This window comes from Crotalus tigris, unplaced genomic scaffold (genome assembly GCF_016545835.1).
Source record: "Crotalus tigris isolate CLP2741 ecotype Arizona unplaced genomic scaffold, ASM1654583v1 scf7180000024291.2576520, whole genome shotgun sequence".
NCBI classification, from domain to species: Eukaryota; Metazoa; Chordata; class Lepidosauria; order Squamata; family Viperidae; genus Crotalus; species Crotalus tigris.
In genome coordinates, this window is record NW_024100464.1 from 337,948 (window position 1) to 356,557 (window position 18,610).

At 38.8% G+C, this 18,610-nt stretch overlaps 1 protein-coding gene across 1 annotated transcript in view; it reads right to left on the reverse strand.

Annotated features, from left to right (window-relative positions):
- Positions 1 to 18,610, reverse strand: part of GALNT16 (polypeptide N-acetylgalactosaminyltransferase 16) — a 184,085-nt gene that overhangs the window by 71,082 nt on the left and 94,393 nt on the right. Inside the window, exon 3 of the mRNA XM_039324017.1 lies at positions 1,516 to 1,614. Within this exon, the coding sequence (XP_039179951.1) occupies positions 1,516 to 1,614 (99 nt within the window). The remainder of the gene's footprint in view (positions 1 to 1,515; positions 1,615 to 18,610) is intronic.

An 18,610-nucleotide genomic window follows, 5' to 3' on the forward strand; every position in this document is an offset into this window, starting at 1 on the left:
ATATTCAGTTATAACCATAACTGTGTTGTATATTAATTGGTTTGTTAATGCAATGAGTTATTGCCTATATTTGATATTACAGTTTGGGCATCTTTTAATATCTGTGCTATTTGTTTCTTTGGAATAAGTTTCAATGCAAGCAATCTTTTTCAGCTGTTTTTGTGCTGTTCTATGTGCTCAGCTTTTAGTTAGAGAGCTTTGTTCTTTCTGAGGAGAAGGCAGAGGAGATGGTACCACATTTGGGAATGAAAATGATTCAATAATTATACTGGATTTTTCTATTGCGAATTTCCCCTGGTTTGCCTTCACAGTCTGTGTTACTTCTGGCAAGGCTTTGATTTCTTTACCCTGGATAGACCTTTTCAGTTCTTCCAATTCTGATTCTATGGATATTTTATTTTATATTAAATAATGGCATTGGTCTGCTAGTTTCTGTTCTATTATTTATGGTTCTGGATGTTGTTCTTTATAGAGCTGATGCATTCTTTTTGGTTATTCTCTTCTTGTTGGACTTGATTTGTAATAATACATCATTATTTATTTGTTTTCAATCTTTTTTACATTTGCAAGCGGTAAACAACTTTTCTTCCAGTAGGCCTGCAGCTGATGGCCTGGTTGTTCAGCCAACAGTTATGAATCCTATAGTCAGTTTGTCACCAGATGTCCAGGAACTCTAGCATAGTCCTTGTTGACCCAAGTGATGACTGATGTGGTATGGGTTTCTGTAAATTACATGCCATTGTATTGTTTATGAAATAAAGCATCTGGCTTCTCTGATGAGACCTGTCCAATATCATTGAACTTCTGCTGTAGCTCTCATCTTCTTCAGAGCACACAGGCCCCACAATCATGTCAAGGTAGTGCTTCACTGGAAGATGATTGATGATGATGATGATGATGATGATGATGACATTTGGTCACAGAGTCAGCAAGATGTTTAGACTGAATATGGCATTTTTCTCAATCTATTGAGTCCTTCTGATAGATTTGGGATAAGCAGACACTGTTGTTTGATGATGTTAAAGGTATCATCACAAGATGTAAGCTGTTCCAAGTAATAATTAGGAATAGTAATAGTTGATGATGATCATGATTTGCAGCATTTAAAAATGAGGGGTGAAATGCAAATATAGGATTAAAGCCTTTGTTTTGTTTTAAAATGATCCTGATAATAATGCTGTGATTACACAGACAGCAATGCCTCTGAAAACCGAGATGTGAGATACAGATAGACGATTTGGACTAATGCTGCATTTTCTGATGAACAAATAGCCCATGGATCTGAACAAATGCCTATCCAGGTGCTCTTTTAATATTAACAAAGCTTAACAGTGAAATGAGGGCAACCTTAGGCAGACATATGTCATGCTGAGTTCAACAAGACTTTCTTCTGTGCCTGGGATTTCAATATTAGATTGTTCTCTTTTTACTCAGAATAAACTGCATTAATCACAGTGGAAATTAATTCTTGCATATATTAGGTACATGGCTCTGAGGTCTAAAAGTACAAGGTACCTTTTCACTGTACGGAGCAATGTGGAACGAGCCTCGTTGTGAAAAGTGATGATAATGCTTGTGGCTGGCAGGTCTGCGGTGTAGTGAACAGATGCACATCTATAACAAATGAGAAAAAATGAGTTTTCATCAGACAGAACATACACCTCCATTTCTAGAGAATTAACTAATAAAAAAGAAATTCCCAATCAGGTAAAATTTCACCAATCCTGATACACATATTTAACACCCAACTGAATTTTGTTATCCTGCCAACACATTTCCCAGTACAACATATTTTTTACAATTGCAATTCATCACATGCTGGCAATGCTGACAACAGGGTTTAGCACACATTGGATTATATAACTGCCAGGAACACTTGTTAACAATGGTTTCAATGCCATCAAGACAGAAGACGGCACCTATTTATACCTTTTGCTGCATAATTGATACAGGGATGGGAAGAAAGAAACAGATGCAAATCCAGGATGGATTAAATCAGCAGGTGGTCTTAATTCTTCCATAAACCTAGCAGCTGATGATGAGGTGATGTGGCATGTAGTTACATGGCTCAGCAGCAACTGTGGAGCGTGGAGCTCATGCTCTTAGTAGCAGGATGCATGGAGCAGTTAAGCTGACATTATCCAAATCATATTCACTCACACAGGCTGTTGATATTAATCGTCTTTACTTAGGGGGAGAGTTGATTTCCCTTATTGGCTTCTGATTTTTGCCAATAACAGTATGGATTCTTTCTCTCTTTGGTTTCAAGGGTTAGTGTTAGAGTGTATGAAAAAATGAGAGCTACACTGGTGATCAATACCTTCATGGTTTCATTTAATTATTGGTCAATTACCAATATTCCATTTCTTAGTAACATGATTGAGAATCTGGCAGCTTCACACTTCCAGATATCACACTTCAGTGAAAATGATTTATTATTACATTGCAGTGTGCATTTCACCAGCTAGAATGGTTTTGGAAATTGAAGACATTAATACAGATGCCTCATTTAATAATGGTGTTTGGGGCTAGAATTTTCATCACTATGGGGCATGTCATGTGACTGCATCTCTTAGCAATGGAAATTCCAGCACTCCCATTTAGCATTGATAAGTGAATCACTGTGGTTTTTTATGCAAGGACACCTTCTGGTCACCATTTGTGACCAATTTCTCCCTTGACTTTGTTTGTAGGAAATTGGCAAAGAGGGTCAGAAATGGTAATCAAGTGGCTATGGGACACTGCAACCAGTAGTGGGATTCAGCCAGTTTGCACCACTTTGGTAGAACTGGTAGCTGATTTTTTGTTGCCCGGTCCAGAATGGACTTCCGGTAGTGGCATCCACACAGAGAACCGGTTGTTCACGAATTTGAATCCCACCACTGACTGCAACCATATGTAAGTATGAGAACTAGTCATAATTATCACTTGTTTGGCACCACTGTATATTTGAACAGTCGCTGACCAAGTAGACATTAAACAAGAACCAGTGTACCTTGATTAAATATAGTTAATCCACAATTAGGTACAAAGACTGCTTTAGTCACCTTAGTGGACGATCTTTGCTAGAAAGAAAATGTAGGGAATGCACAGACTAGATTGGTCAAGGTCAGAGGGAAACAACATGACACTGGACTGGTCTGTCACCATAACAATAGACAAACTGAAGAGCTTTCAGCCCGTTTTAGTATACAGGCAGAAGAAAGAGATTCAACATGGAAACTTTGCAACCTGCACTCTGAAGATGTTGGATTTCTTTATTGATGGCTTTGAGAGCTGTTGGGAAGAAAAAAGCTGGACAGCTGAAGAGTCATGTTGAGAAGGACTATTTCACAATTTGGGAATACTACTTGAGCTCCAACTGTCATTGGATTTACACCATCATAGCAACTTTCAATTGGCACTGTCTTATTGTGCTTCAGGGAGATGCAATCCTACTAGCATGGCAAAATCTTTAATTTCACTAGAGACAAGAATGTGGAGACAAGAATTTCAAAACAGCTTTGTATAAGAAACCGAGAGGCTTGTTCTCACTTGTACCTAACCATGCCACAAATATTTCCTGGTAACCTCTTTTTTCTGCCCCGCCTTCATGATGTTGCCTTCATTTGATTTCCTAGCTCATATCTGAGGCTGACTTAAGTTGTCCGTAGCTGTTTTTTCAATGTTAAAATAGTTTTTTTTCCTTCTCATCTCAGTGCATTCTAAAATCATAGGCATAATTACATGGCATTGAATTGAAAGAATGGGATCAGCGCGACTTCTATTGGCTACTTTAGGTTTGTTCAGTAATGGCTTCCCCTTTCTGATCCCTAGACACTGTCCTATATGTGGCTATTCTGATGTGATTAGTGGGAGAGATTGGATCTTTCACATCAGTATCTCCCGTGCCTACAAGGTTTCAAAGCTGATTCTTGGCTCAGCTGTCTGAGCTGAAAAAAGGGATCAACCAAATTAGCAACTGACAGACACTGAAAGGTTGTGATGTCCAGAGGGAGAGAAACATAATGCAAAAAGCAACTGTATTAGCTCTGGCATAGTACCCTTGATATAGTGATGTCCACCCATCCTTGAGTTAACAGAAAGCTGAATCCACCATGAAAACTGCTGTCCCCTCTATTGTCTTTGTTCTCAGTCACCGCCAGTTACTTAAGCCATGGAGCTCAGAACTTCACTGGATGTCATAACTGATCCGTGACATTACATTTTAAAAATAGCCGAACTCTTACAAGCTGTGTTCTGAGGAATCTTTTGCAATTTTAATTTTTTTAATTATATAAAATATTTCTTATGTTTTAAATTGAGGTTCTTGTGACATCACATGGCAGGCTGAAGTGCTGCTAACTGCCTAGCAATGACCCACATGGCTGAACCATGGACTAGGATCAGTAGAGCTAGCATGCATTATTTCATATCTGGCAAACTTCTCCTGTAGCAACTTATATTGGGAACAATTAGAATCTCTCAGAGCTTTGCTTTGAAAGATTTATTACAAAGCAGATTAAAATTTCAACACAAGGAGATCCTTATCTGAGATCCTTTTCCTTTGTATACCTTGTGCCATTGTTCCTGAAAGAATTTCCAACTTGAACTTCAACTAGGTGCAATTCCATCCTTAGTAGGCTACAAATCCCCAAATAAATACTTAGTACCTGCATCTTCCACCACTGCTGCTTAGTTAAAATCCTAAGAATCAAAGGGCCTTTCTCCACTTGCATTAAACATAACATGAACAACTCTTCTTCCCTCTCTTTTTGGCTATGTCTTCATGATATTTATTCACCTCACTCCTAAATTTTATCCAAGGCAGCCTTAGCTTTCTTTTGTGACTCCACTTTTCAGAGTAATCATCCTGTTCTAAAGCACTGTTTTCTACCTCTTACTAAATCCATATTTAAAATTAGCTTAATTTAACAGCTAGCAAGGTGGTACAGATGGTAAGAGAAAGGGGTGCAGACTCATTACCCACCACATAATGCTCCAAATGACTGTGTGATCAGAGATTGGGAGCTTTGAAGGAACCAGCTAGCCCAGGGGTCTTCAAACATGGTCCTTTTATGACTTATGGACTTCAACTCCCAGAATTCCTCAGCCAGCGTGTCTGGCTGAGGAATTCTGGGAGTTGAAGTCCACAAGTCATAAAAGGGCCAAGTTTGAAGACTCCTGAGCTAGCCCTTCCTAATCATCATCTTCATTCAGCCTGGAGATCAGCTGCTGAAAATGTATGCAAAGTCTGGAGTAAGTTTTGACAAGAGGTCGAACCCATCAAAACTTCCCTCCTGTCAAAACTGGCCTTCCTCCCTCTCCAGCCACAGTCCTCATTACTAAGAGGAAGTAGTTGGTGTTTTCCTCCCAGTTGGTGAGAGAGGAAGGAAACAAAGCTGAGAGAATGAACCAATTCATTTCCTTTTGGCAGAATCTCTGTGTAGCAGAACAGGGATTGGTAGTGGGAATAGCAAATTTTACACCAGTACACCAGTAGCTGTTGGCCAATATGAAATCATCTTTTCTTTTTCCAGTATGAAAATACAGAAAACAGAGGAAGCTGATTAATATTTCTTCAGGCAAAGCAACAGGAGACTGCAACAAACTGCATTCAATCATTACTAATCTTAAAGTAAAAGAAACAAACAAAAAATATATTCCTCAAAAAATAGGAAACCACCTGCTCTGGTTGTTTTTCCAGTACATACAATATGCATTTATTTAACCATTTGTGAGCAATCACTCCATTGTGCATAAATGTATCCTAAGCTGTGAGGGTAAAATAACAGCTTGTTGATACCTTTTGAAACCAGGTGCTTTCTTCACTCATTGTTAGCATCTGCAGTGAAGGAGAATGGAGAAATAACATTCTAGATAATATTCCAGGTGAGGGCCTGGCAACTCTAAGGGGGGGAGGGTTTAGTTAAAACTGAAGAAAAAAGTGAGATGAATTTTTACCAATGAGAAAATAGACTGCCCATAAACTGACCTGGTTTCAGATAAATTGGCATAGAGAAGCTCAGTTCTCAAAGCCAGCCAAAACATGCAAGCATATTGGTCCAGATCCTCAGTCAGCCTTTATAATAGCTACAGAAATCAAATAACTCATGCTATTTTGAGAGCAAGTTGGCCTGATGCAGAGGTTAAGATATCAATCTAGAAATCAGGAGACTGTGAATTCTAGTCCCACCTTAGGCATTAAGCCAGTTGGATGATGTTAGGTCAGTCAACTCTCAGCCGTAGGAAACAGACAAGGGCAAACTACTGAAAATCTTGCCAGGAAAACTACAGGGTCTAGTCCAGGCAGTTGCTAGGAATTAATGCAGATTTGAAGGTACAAAAATGTGATTGAGAAGCAAAAGCACAGTAATTTTCTGCCCCTTGCCATCTTGAATGGTCTGATGTACGTAAGTATGTCATTTAATATTTCAGCAAAATTATAGACAAAAGTGCTGTATAGACTTGTGGAAAAGCCCCTCCACAAATGAGCCAAGCCTCAAATTTTTAAGCAAACTAGGAAAAATGGGCCATAAGCTGAACCACAAATTTTTCATATGCTGTTTCAATATATTCTAAAGGCCTTCACTTGTTTTCATGCATTGTATCAATAAATGTTTTCTAGGACAGATTCCATTTCAAATTTTTACAACTGGTCTTATCCATAGATGCTTATTTTTCATGCTATTTTGGTTTGACTTTGAATGGTTCTGGAACAAAGGGAAATTGTTTAGACTAACTGTTGCTTTCTTGTTTTTGGTAATCGGCTTTTGCACCAGGAAAATCTCATGTAAACATGGGAAACATGTCCATGGATGCGATATATACTGAAGGTGGGAATAGGGGAGTGTACAGGAATGATTGATGTCTTCTTTATGATGTAATGGCGCTGTTGTCTGATTTTCATTGGCTAACAAAGTTTATAAAGCAATGCTACCAACTTTCTAAGGTGTGGCACTCTGGAAATAACTATGCCAGCTTTCCAGATTGTTGGCCACCTAGCTGCTTAATTTGATCAAATAAAGTGCTGCTTGATCAAGAAGTCTCCACTTGGGTTATCTGATTAGATTGATATGGTCTCTCAAGTTCAAGTGAGGAACTGGGACCTTACAACTTACCTTCAGGTATATACAGGTACTTTAGCGAGTATTACCATATAATAATACAATACATGTGGATAAGCTAAGCCCAAATTTGAGAGTGGTTTATTCTTGGCTTATCCATGAGTATCTACAATATCAGGGTATTTATATTTTATTAAATTCCTGCTTGTTTTGCATGACTAGATACCATGAACACAGGATATTCTTTAGTTTGGATGTTCAATTCACATATCTTTTTTTTGTTTATGGCTGAGGCAGCATATCTTATAGCATGCCATAGTTTTTTTTATCTAGGCCAGACATGTCAAACTCATGACGTCACATGATGCCGCGCAACGTATCAGGACAGTTTTGCCATTGCTGGCAATGGGGTGAGCGTGGCTTCCAGATGATGCATCTGGCCCGCGTGCCGGCAATTTGACACCCCTGATTTAGGCCCACAGCTTTTCAATATTTTTATTAATGACTTGGATAAGAATGTGGCGTAAATGCTGATCAAATTTACAAAATTGAGTCAGACAGCTAATGTCCAAGTAAACAGAAATAAAGTAAAAATGATCTTCATAAGTTAAAGAAATGAGCTGAAAGTAACAGAATAAAATTTACCAGAAACAAGTGCAACGTTATTCACCTAGGAAACAAAGTCAAATGCAAAGGGAATAGGATGGAGGATACCTGAAATGGTCATGATACTGTATTTCTGGAAAAGAGATTAATTGAATGCAAGCTAAATATTATACAGCAGCCTGATATGGCTTCCAAAAAGGCAAATAAAATTTTAGGTTGTATCAACAGTAGTACAGAATTCAAATTATGGGAAGCTATAATTTTATTTTATTCCACTTTGGTCAGATCACATCTTGAATACTGTTCTAAGCACTAGATTTTAAGAAGCATTTTAAGAAAGTGGACAGTTTCAGTAAAGGATAGCAAGAATTATTAAAAGATTACAGACCCAGTTTTGTAATGTGAAAGGGGAAAAGGAAGTTGTTAACCTTGAGAAGAAAAGAATGAGGTGATAGAAGAAGATAAAGACCTCTTCTCTTTCAGCACTAAACACAAGATATGAAAAAACTGAATTTAAATTTTAGGAAGGCAAATTATAAATAAATCCTAACAGTAAGAACAGTACAATAGTGGAACCAATTATCAAAATGGTGGGGTCCTTTCACTGGATACATGTCCACTGGACAGCCAGCTGTCAGGCATGTTTTAAAATTCCTGCACTGAATAGAGTGTTAGATTCAAATGCAGATCTTTCCAAGTCTATAGGTTGCTATACTTTTCAGCACTATTGTTGTTGTTGTCAACTGCGAAGTCCTGTCCGACCCATCGCGACCCCATGGACAACGTTCCTCCAGGTCTTCCTGTCCTCTACCATCTTCTGGAGTCCATTTAAGTTCACACCTACTGCTTCAGTGACTCCATCCAGCCATCTCATTCTCTGTCGTCTATTGCCCTCAATCTTTCCCAGCATTAGGCCCTTCTCCAGTGAGTCCTCCCTTCTCATTAGGTGGCCAAAGTATTTGAGTTTCAACTTCAGGATCTGGCCTTCTAAAGATTCTCTTATAATGTATAGATTCCTTCTCTGTAGCTCTCCATTTATTAAAGGGATGAAGTGGGAAACAGCATTGTTCAAAACAGGCAGAATCAATTTGTATTGATGTAAATTTGAGGAATTGCAGCAAAGTATAAAGATACCACCTTTCTCTTCCATTCCTTCAGTCTGTGTCCACTTGCTGATCAGAGTCTTTGATGTTGAACCTATGCCTCTATGAGGTAATAATAATAATAAAGTTGGAAGGGACCTCGGAGGTCCTCAAATCCAACCCCCTGCTCAGGCAGGTAACCCTATACCATTTTGGACAAATGGCTGTCCAGTCTCTTCTTAAAAACTTCCAGTGTTGGAGCATTCACTGCTTCTGGAGGCAGGTTTTTCCACTGGTTAATTGTTCTAACTGTCAGGAAGTTTCTCCTTAGTTCTAGGTTGCTTCTCTCCTTGCTTAGTTTCCACCCATTGTTTCTTGTCCTGCCTTCAGGCGCTTTGGAAAATAGCTTGACTCCCTCTTCTTTGTGGCAGTCCCTGAGATATTGGAATACTGCTATCATGTCCCCCCTCGTCCTTCTCTTCATTAAACTAGACATACCCAATTGCAGCAACCGTTCCTTATATGTGGTCCAACTCTATCTCCCAAAACATACATGGTCTATCTTTATATTATGAAGGACCTGGCCATTTTGCACATGATCTCCTTCTCACTTCCAAAGCACCAACTAAGTGTGCTAAGAGCATTTCATCATTTATCCTCCTTAACCAAATTCCACCTGCTCCTTTATTGTGCAGATTGATGGTTCAGATTTCTCCTTGGGAATTGGGCTTTGCTGTTAACTCTAGAGTTCTGATTCAGTGCTTGCCAACCATTTTGACTTTGAAGTGAAGGGAAAATTATTTGAAGAAGGAGAGGGAGTTGCTACAGCTACTGAAAGAGACACAACAACTGCATGCCCAAAATTGTGTGGAGGGAGCTCCTGATGAATTGGTATAGGAGAGACAAAATGCCCATCTTTCCCACTCAAGAAAACGGGAGGGGGAGATTCACTTGGCACCTCCAAGTCCAGCAGAAGGAGGGATGAAAACAAGGATTGAGATTGAAGCATGTGAGTCAGAAACCAGTATTCCACAAATGGAACAGAACCATCATATAAAGATGACACCGGTGTTTCACAATCTCAAGCCAAGGGAAAAAAGCCCCAAAATCCTTTCAGCAGAAAAACATGCAGATACATGTGTATGAATCCATTTCTGTGTTCTGCACCAGGCAAATCTTCTATACTGTAAGCCACATATCTATTATATATGATCTGTTAAGCTTCAGCTCTTTTTGAACGCAGAGTTGTGTTTCAAGAGAGATTTATAACCATGATAGATTTGAAGACCTTGGAGCAAACCAGGTTTCCTGGGGGGGGGGGTTCTCTTTTTTTATTAGTCTGAAAGACCTTGTTTTAGAGCAAAACTATGCCCATCCTAGTCAGGTTGTTCAGGTGATAGTCCAGAATTAAGAACAAAATGCAAGAATACATGTTCTAAAGAATCTTTTTCATTCTTTAGCAACTGCTCTGTATAAAAAGATGTATCCAAACACCTTTTCATCCTCAAAAACTTTTGTCATTTCCCTCCTCCTCACATGCACTTTTTCTCTCCGTAAATTAGAGCAAAACAGAACAAAACTTATTATTGAATAATATGGGCATTTTTTTTTCCTATTGTACAAGTAGTCTTTGACTTACAACAGTTCATTTAGTGACTGTTCAAAGTTACAATGGCACTGAAAAAAGTGACTTATGGCCATTTTTCACACAACTGTTGCAGCATTCCCATGATCATGTGATCAAAATTCAGATGCTTGGCAACTGACTCATATTATGATTTATGACGGTTGCAGTGTCGCAGGGCCAAGTGATCACCTTTTGCAACCTTCTGACAAGCAAAGTCAATGGGGAAGCCAGATTCACTTAACAACTGTGTTACTGACTTAACAACTGTAGTCATTAACTTAACAAATTACTGACTTAACAACTGTAGTCATTAACTTATAACAAGAAAAGTCATAAAATGGGGCAAAACTCACTTAAATATCTCATTTAGCAAGAAAAAATTTGGACTCAATTGTGGTCATAAGACGAGGAGTATCTGTACAGATAAGTTAGGAGATTTGTAACCTCAGTAGCTAATATTGTTCCCTTCAGCGACAGTAAATCAATGAGCAGACCAATACTGGAGTAGGAGAAGGAAAGTGAGCTCAGATCTCAAAGAGGTTTTAAAACGAAAGAGCTTTTTTCAGCTGCTTCTAAGTGCATCCTGCTCATTAAAGTGAATACCTGTAGTAAGATGGGTAGCCAATAAATTTAATAGATGATGATGATAATGATAGATTGAGAGAGAGAGAGAGAAAGAGAGACAGACAGACAGACAGAAAGACAGACAGACAGACATATAGAATAGTTATGTGAAAAGACCATGAATTTTCCAGCCCTGTCATTCATTTAACTGTCTCCTCCCATTGCCGTGTATGGTCAATGAATGTGTTAAACAGTCAGATCTAACTCAATTTTGGAAGTATATCTAGAAGTATATCTGCCTTTCATCATTGGTGAAAATAGTTTTAAAAGGGGAATGGAGATATAGGGCCTTCAATTGAAGATCCTCAACACCCAGTAACAAAATCTTAAAGCAATAAAGGCCAAAGTTTTCAGAATAGAGAATTTCAAAGCATTGGATAGGTAAGAGAAAAAGGGAGGCACCACCATAAAGGAGTCAAGTTCTGATGGCATAAGGTGCCTTTAAAAGCAGCTTTCCCCCCCACACACACACACCCTCAAAGCTAAGAAAAGCAACTATTTTATTCATGATTTATTTAAATGAGATTGTTTTATATATTATTACTGTTTTTGGTTATTACTGAACTGCTAGTATTTTTAATCTCTGCGTTCATAGCTATTGTTTATGTCTACCTTAAGAAGCATCTAATTTTTTTTCACACATCATTTTATTACTATGACACTAGCAAATTATTGTAATTTCCAAGTCCTAATGAAAGGTAAATGGGAAAACAACAATCAAGCACATTAGTATCTTATTGCACTAATTCACATCTATTTTTTCACATGCTATTAAAACCAAATAATATAGAGAAATTAGGTATATTTTTATATGTTATGTTTCTTTGCACAAAGGATTTCCCTGCTTGTTTCAGCATGGGATGAATAGACTTTTCCATAAAAAGCTATCAATTAGGAACACTTGGATCAATTAACCAGTGGAACACCTTGCCTCCAGAAATCGTGGGCGCTCCATCAGTGGAGATTTTTAAGAAGAGTCTAGACAGTCACTTTCTGAGATGGTATAGGTTCTCCTGCTTGAGCAGGGGGTTGGACTAGAAGACCTCCAAGGTCCCTTCCAGCTCTATTCTATTCTATTCTATTCTATTCTATTCTATTCTATTCTATTCTATTCTATTCTATTCTATTCTGATCCTAATCATGGTTCGGCCATATGCTGCTTGCATATGTGATACCTTTAAATAGTTTCTGGTGAACACAAACTTTAAATTTTATTTTCAATATAATAAGGATCACATGGAGATTCTCAATTATCCAAATCTGCTTGTCCCAAAGGTGCTTTTTTCAAAAGGCAACTGGACATTCTTGGGTTTTTCCTTTGAAAACATTTCATTTCTCATCCAAGAAGCTTCTTCAGTTCTGATTGGTGGGGAATGGAAGGATTTATATTCAGTCATTTAAGAGACTGACAACCAACCCTCAGAGTGTTAACAACCAGATGACTGCAAAGAATATAAATCCCGATCAGTGCAAAAGTATGGGTTACCTGCCCAAGATACAGTGTAATAGTGTTTTAAAATAGGTACTGTACAGGTGCAAACCTGGCACTAGGACTATATAAAAACCACTTCACAAATTAAATGTTTACATGAAAAGCATATATAAAAGTCAAATCTTTCAGCTGCTTGATAAATATACATATGTCATGATTGAAATTATTAAATTCATTAAGTATTCTTTGTCACCACCTCTGCCTAATGGACAAGGTTCTGAATAAGAAAAGACAACAGTAAGTGTAGTAAAGCAGAATGAAGTAGTCTTAATAAGAGCAGATGTTCTTCCAAAATTGCCTTTGAAAGCACATTGCTGATATGAATCCCAAATCATTCTTGTATTGCTTGGAAAAATGAATTGAATGCTTAACTCATTCAGTGTTTCCTAAAGAGATCACTAAGTCATGTCAAGTGAATCAACTTTTGGCTGGTTTGAAAGCGGTCTTGGAGCTTGAATTATGTGTGGCATTTTTGAAACCTATCTTTACTTTTCAAAGTCAACCCACTGGTCCTTGGAAAAGGATTACCTGATAAGAAAGCAAGGTAAAAGAATGCATTACTATTATGTCCACAGCAGTGCCAAATGATAGATAATCACATGCAATTTGTTAGCATTAAACTATCATCCTCAAACTGAAAATGGATGATTAGGCATGTTGCATAGAGACACATTTTTTTAACATAAGCTTCCATTATTTTTGGGTTATGTGTGTGCCAGAATACATTTTGCAATGTAGATATGTTGGGACAAAAATTATATGAGGTGAAATAAACACTATATTAATTTAACTGATTGATTGGAATATTACAGCCAGTTTTGGTCGCCATGATGTAAAAAAGGTATTGGGCTTCTAGAAAGAGTGCAGAGAAGAGCAACAAAGATGATTAGAGGACTACAGGGTAAAACATATGAAGAATGATTGCAGGAATTGGGTATGTCTAGTTCAATGGAAAGGACTAGGGGTGACATGATAGTAGTGTTCCAATATTTGAGGGACTGTCACAAAGAAGATTGCCAAAGCATCAGAAGGCAAGACAAGAAACAATGGATGGAAACTAATCAAGGAAAGAAGCAACCGAGAACTAAGGAGAAATTTCCTGACAGGTAGAATCAGTGCCTTTTTTTGTCATAGAATGCACGGAACAGCGTTCTGGCACCTTTTTTTGAAGGGAAGAACCAGCTCCTTCTAAGCCACCAGTCTGGCTTGGTGAAAGGAAACTGCCTGGGGAAATCGGGGGCATCGAAGGTTGACCCGGAAACACTTCCACAGACCTGAAAGCAGACCCTCTTCTCTGCCTTGGTTCATGGGGCTCCCCCCCACTGCCTCCTGCCCTTACCCCCACATTGGCCACCAGGGACCAGGACTGACTCCTGGAGCGAATCTCTTCAAGGGACCAGGCACGCTCCCAAATCAGCAGCACTACCGCCGCCTTGGTTGCTCTGGCTCCAAAGGAAGCCTCTGTGTCATCAGAGGCAGAGGAAGACGAGGTGGCAGAAGACATCCCAGCTCCAAACAAGCGCCCTCTCAAAAGCCACGGCAATGGTGTCCATCAACTGATGCTGCTCACGTGATCTGCACTTCGGAAGGTCCCTAATGCTGTCCCCCCCCACTCAATAAAGGGTTTTCGATTGGAGCCAGAGCTGTGCGTGAGTTCTGGCACCTTTTTTCCTTTTTTTTTTTTTTTTACAAAAAAAAAGCACTGGTTAGAACTAATCAGTGGAATGACTTGCCTCCAGAAATTGTGGGTGCTCCAACGCTGGAGGTTTTTAAGAAGAGACTGGACAAATATTTGTCTGAAATGGGTATAGAGTTTCCTGCTTGAGCAGGGGTTTGGACTAGATGACCTCCAAGGTCCCTTCCAGCTCTGTTATTCTGCTATTGTTCTTATTGGTGGGAAGTTCTGGGAAAGCATGAGGGCTTCCTCATTCTCTTCCTCCCATCCACAGGCCTCATGGAAGCATGGTGAAAAGCAGGAAGATTTTTGCCCCAGGATTCTGGGAAATATGGGGAAAGGATTTTTTGGTTCTTCTTCCAGTCCACCACCTCCAGTCAGCAAAGCATTAGTCTGGAAATGTGTTTTGCCCTTGCCATTTAGAAAGTAAACTGATCATTGATATGCTTCTCTTCCTGATGGATTGCTTCAAGGCAACAATCTGCTTGCACTTCTAGAGATTTGAAAGACTTGGTTTTCTAAAACTTTGCATTTGGGACCAGTATTGCAATATCATTAATATTTCCTAATTCATATAATGACTTAATTCACATAATATGACAGAAATATCTCCTTGAGCCTTTGAAAAAGAGTTTCCCCCTTTGATATTACCAACTGAAATTAAAGATCAGCAAGTATCTGTGAAGACAGTAACAAAGCCCACTGATTCTTTCCGGTAATGTATGATCACCAGGGGTTCTTTGGCAAGTCCGGAACTGTTGAAGTATTCATATCCTGTTCAATAAACCTGCCAGTTCTATTGCTTTGAACAGTAGCCTGTTGGTAACTTTATCTACCTCTTCATCCATTTCATACATTGTTATCTCTTCATGCACTTAAATAAGTATCAACTGGTAAATGATGAGTGCTTCCCACTACATCTGTTGCATAGCTTGAAATTCAATAGAAATAGCACTGCCCAATTTCACCTGGGAAAGGACTGTGTGTGTGGGGGGGTGCTACTTTATTGAGTTTTTACCATTCTGTTGCACAGCTGGTGACTCAATCTTCAAGAATCTGGTTTTACAATATCTTCTAAAGAATTTAGAAATACTGTGGAGAGCAGCCATATACATTCAGTTTTGTCTACTAGTGTGCAATGCAGTAGAAATAAAATATGTGGGAAATTACAATGATATGTGGAAGAATTAGAGCCATTTTGGTGTACTGGTAAAAGGTACCAGCCTAGAAACCAGGAGACTGTGAGTTCTAGTTCAGCCTTAGGCACAAAGCCAGCTGGGCGACTTTGGACCAGCCACTTTCTTTTATCCCTAGCAAGAAGGCAAGGGCTAACCATTTCCAAAAATGTTGTCTAAAAAGCTGCATGGGAGTTGCAGTTGCTAGGAGTCAGGGCTTATTTGCGCACAACTTCAGAAGGGCATAAATAATGGGAAAATTGACAATAGGCTGATATCTACAATAGGGTCAAAAGAGAAAAGGTGGTTTATTTTCAACTCAGTCCCATTCAAAATGTTCCACCCAAATTTTCTGGGTTGACTGAGTTATCCAATGGGATAAAATTTGAAATTGCAGAAGAAAACTCTGATATTTCTACAGATATGGATAGATGGATAGATAGATAGATAGATAGATAGATGGATAGATAGATAGATAGATAGATGGATGGATGGATGGATGGATGGATAGATAGATAGATAGATAGATAGATAGATAGATAGATAGATAGATAGATAGATAGATAGATATAGATATAGATATAGATATAGATATAGATATAGATATGCTGGAAAATTTGCATAAAAATACGACTCCTGGGCATGTCTATGGTACAAATAAAATACGAACACCAGGAGAGTATAAATATAAAAATATACTTTACTAAAAGCTGCCAAGCTTTCGTTTGGAAACTCCAAAAATCATCAGGGCTAAGGAGCCAGTAAACAATGATGACTTAAATGGGTTTTGCCGGCATCTGCACCCGGCTCATGGACCGCGTCACCGGTCCCGGCCGGTTAATTAGTGTTCCAGATGTTTCTTTATTACTCTCCTTACGCTTCCTTCTATGGTTCTTCTGGAACATTCCTTCCACTATCTCATTACTGGTATTCATCTCCTAATTAACCGGCCGGGACCGGTGACGCGGTCCATGAGCCGGGTGCAGATGCCAGCAAAACCCATTTAAGTCATCATTGTTTACTGGCTCCTTAGCCCTGATGATGTTTGGAGTTTCCAAATGAAAGCTTGGCAGCTTTTAGTAAAGTATATTTTTATATTTATACTCTCCTGGTGTTCGTATTTTATTTGTACCATAGATATAGATATAGATATAGATGTTTTCTGAGGTTTTCGCGGGTGTTTGTGTGTACGTCTTTAGTTATTCGGGTTTTCTCCCGCGTCAAATTGGAAGTGTCTTGGTGACGTTTCGACGAAGTCTCATTCGTCATCTTCAGGCTGATGTTTTCGGCTTCGTGCTTCTAGGAGCAATGTGTGATCGTAGCTGTTTCTTCCTTTTAACTGTCAGTGGGGGTATGAACTGATTGGATGAGAGCTTGGCTGTGTTCTGATTGGATGCAGGTGTGTTCTGATTGGTTAGGAGAGAGCACAGCCAAGCTCCTAACCAATCAGAACACACAATCAGAACACACCTCCATCCAATCAGAACACAGCCAAGCTCTCATCCAATCAGTTCATACCCCCACTGGTAGTTAAAAGGAAGAAACAGCTACGATCACACATTGCTCCTAGAAGCACGAAGCCGAAAACACCAGCCTGAAGATGACGAATGAGACTTCGTCAAAATGTCGCCAAGACACTTTCAATTTGACGCGGGAGAAAACCCGAATAACCAAAGACCTACATAGATATAGATATAGATATAGATATAGATATAGATATAGATATAGATAGATAGATAGATAGATAGATAGATAGATAGATAGATAGATAGATAGATAGATAGATAGATTTACTTACATTTATATCAAAGAAAGTCAGAATTCATTTTTCCTTTTTTTATACTTCACTTTTTCCCCATTTCTGAGCTTTTTCTTGTTTCATTTTTTTTTCTATTTATCTTTTAACATTGTATTCTTTTTGAAAATCATTTTAAAATATTTTTTAAAAGAAAAGAAACAAAGATGAAAAGGGATTTTTTTAAAAACATACCAGATCATGGCTGCAAAAAAACAGTGAAGGCTAAGTATGATTGCAACCTGTACTAGGTATTCATAGGCAATCATACATACACACATGCACACACATACACATAGTATATTAAAGTCTTTTTAAATCCTGAAGCTCCAACAGATCAAAAAGACAAACTCCGTACAATGGATCACACCGTCATGCCTTTGCAGAAAATGCACAATTCTAAAAATAAATAAACATTCAGCTGGCCCAGCATAGACTAATTACATTCTAGTCTGAAAATTCAACAGCTCTAAGGTGTAAGTACGTGTACCATTTACATACACATCAAAATTTGAGCAAACCAACTAAAACCACAGAGTGTTTGTATTTTAAATGCATTTAGAAATAGCAATGGATACCATTGCCAAAGCTCAAATAATTACAGTTTAAAACAAAGAGCAAAAAACAAGCTATAACCAGTATAATGAAGCTGTTTTGAAAATACACTGTGCTGGCCTGATTAATTTAAGTATATGTGTCCATATGCATGTGTACACACTCTGTGATAGATCGTCTACTCTGAGGCTGAGGTTCATTAATTGATTACATTGATTCATACTTGATTTGATTCTGTAACTCTGAACAGCTGAGTTCAGGCAGACAAGTAATGACATAAAGCTTAGCAAAGGTCCTCAAGTTCTGTCTATCTAGCCTGCAGGCAACCAGGCTGGCACAGACCATACATGAAGGAGGATTGAGAGCAAGATAAAATTGGATGGAAGATTATGGGAGGAATCATAGCTGAATCCAACTGTTATTCAAATCGCATGGGCATTAGAAACATAGCAGGGGACCACATTGACTTCTATCCAATGTGGCATTACCCAGCAGGGACTGAAGAGGCAAGCAAGTGAATCATATTATTCTCCATCTAGAACAGTGGTTCTCAACCTTTTTAATGACGCGACCCCCAACCGGTCGTAAGTCGAGGACTACTCAACCGGTTGTAAGTCGAGGACTACTCAACTGGTACAGCACCGTTTGCAGACTGGGACTTTTGGCGGGCTCAGCAGGGCAGAGACAGCCTGGACAATTCCTATTGGCTTTGAAAGCCAATAGAATTAGACTCTATTCAAGAGAGTCTATTCTATTGGCTTTCAAAAGCCAATAGAATAAAAGGGAGTAGCACAGCTAAGGAAAAGGGGGAAAAAGTGGCGGACTGTGTTGTTTGGCGACCCCCGTGAAATGGTCGTGACCCACAGGTTGAGAACCACTGATCTAAAAAGTATCTCACAAGCAATAAGATCTGGGGGGGGGAGTCATCCAATA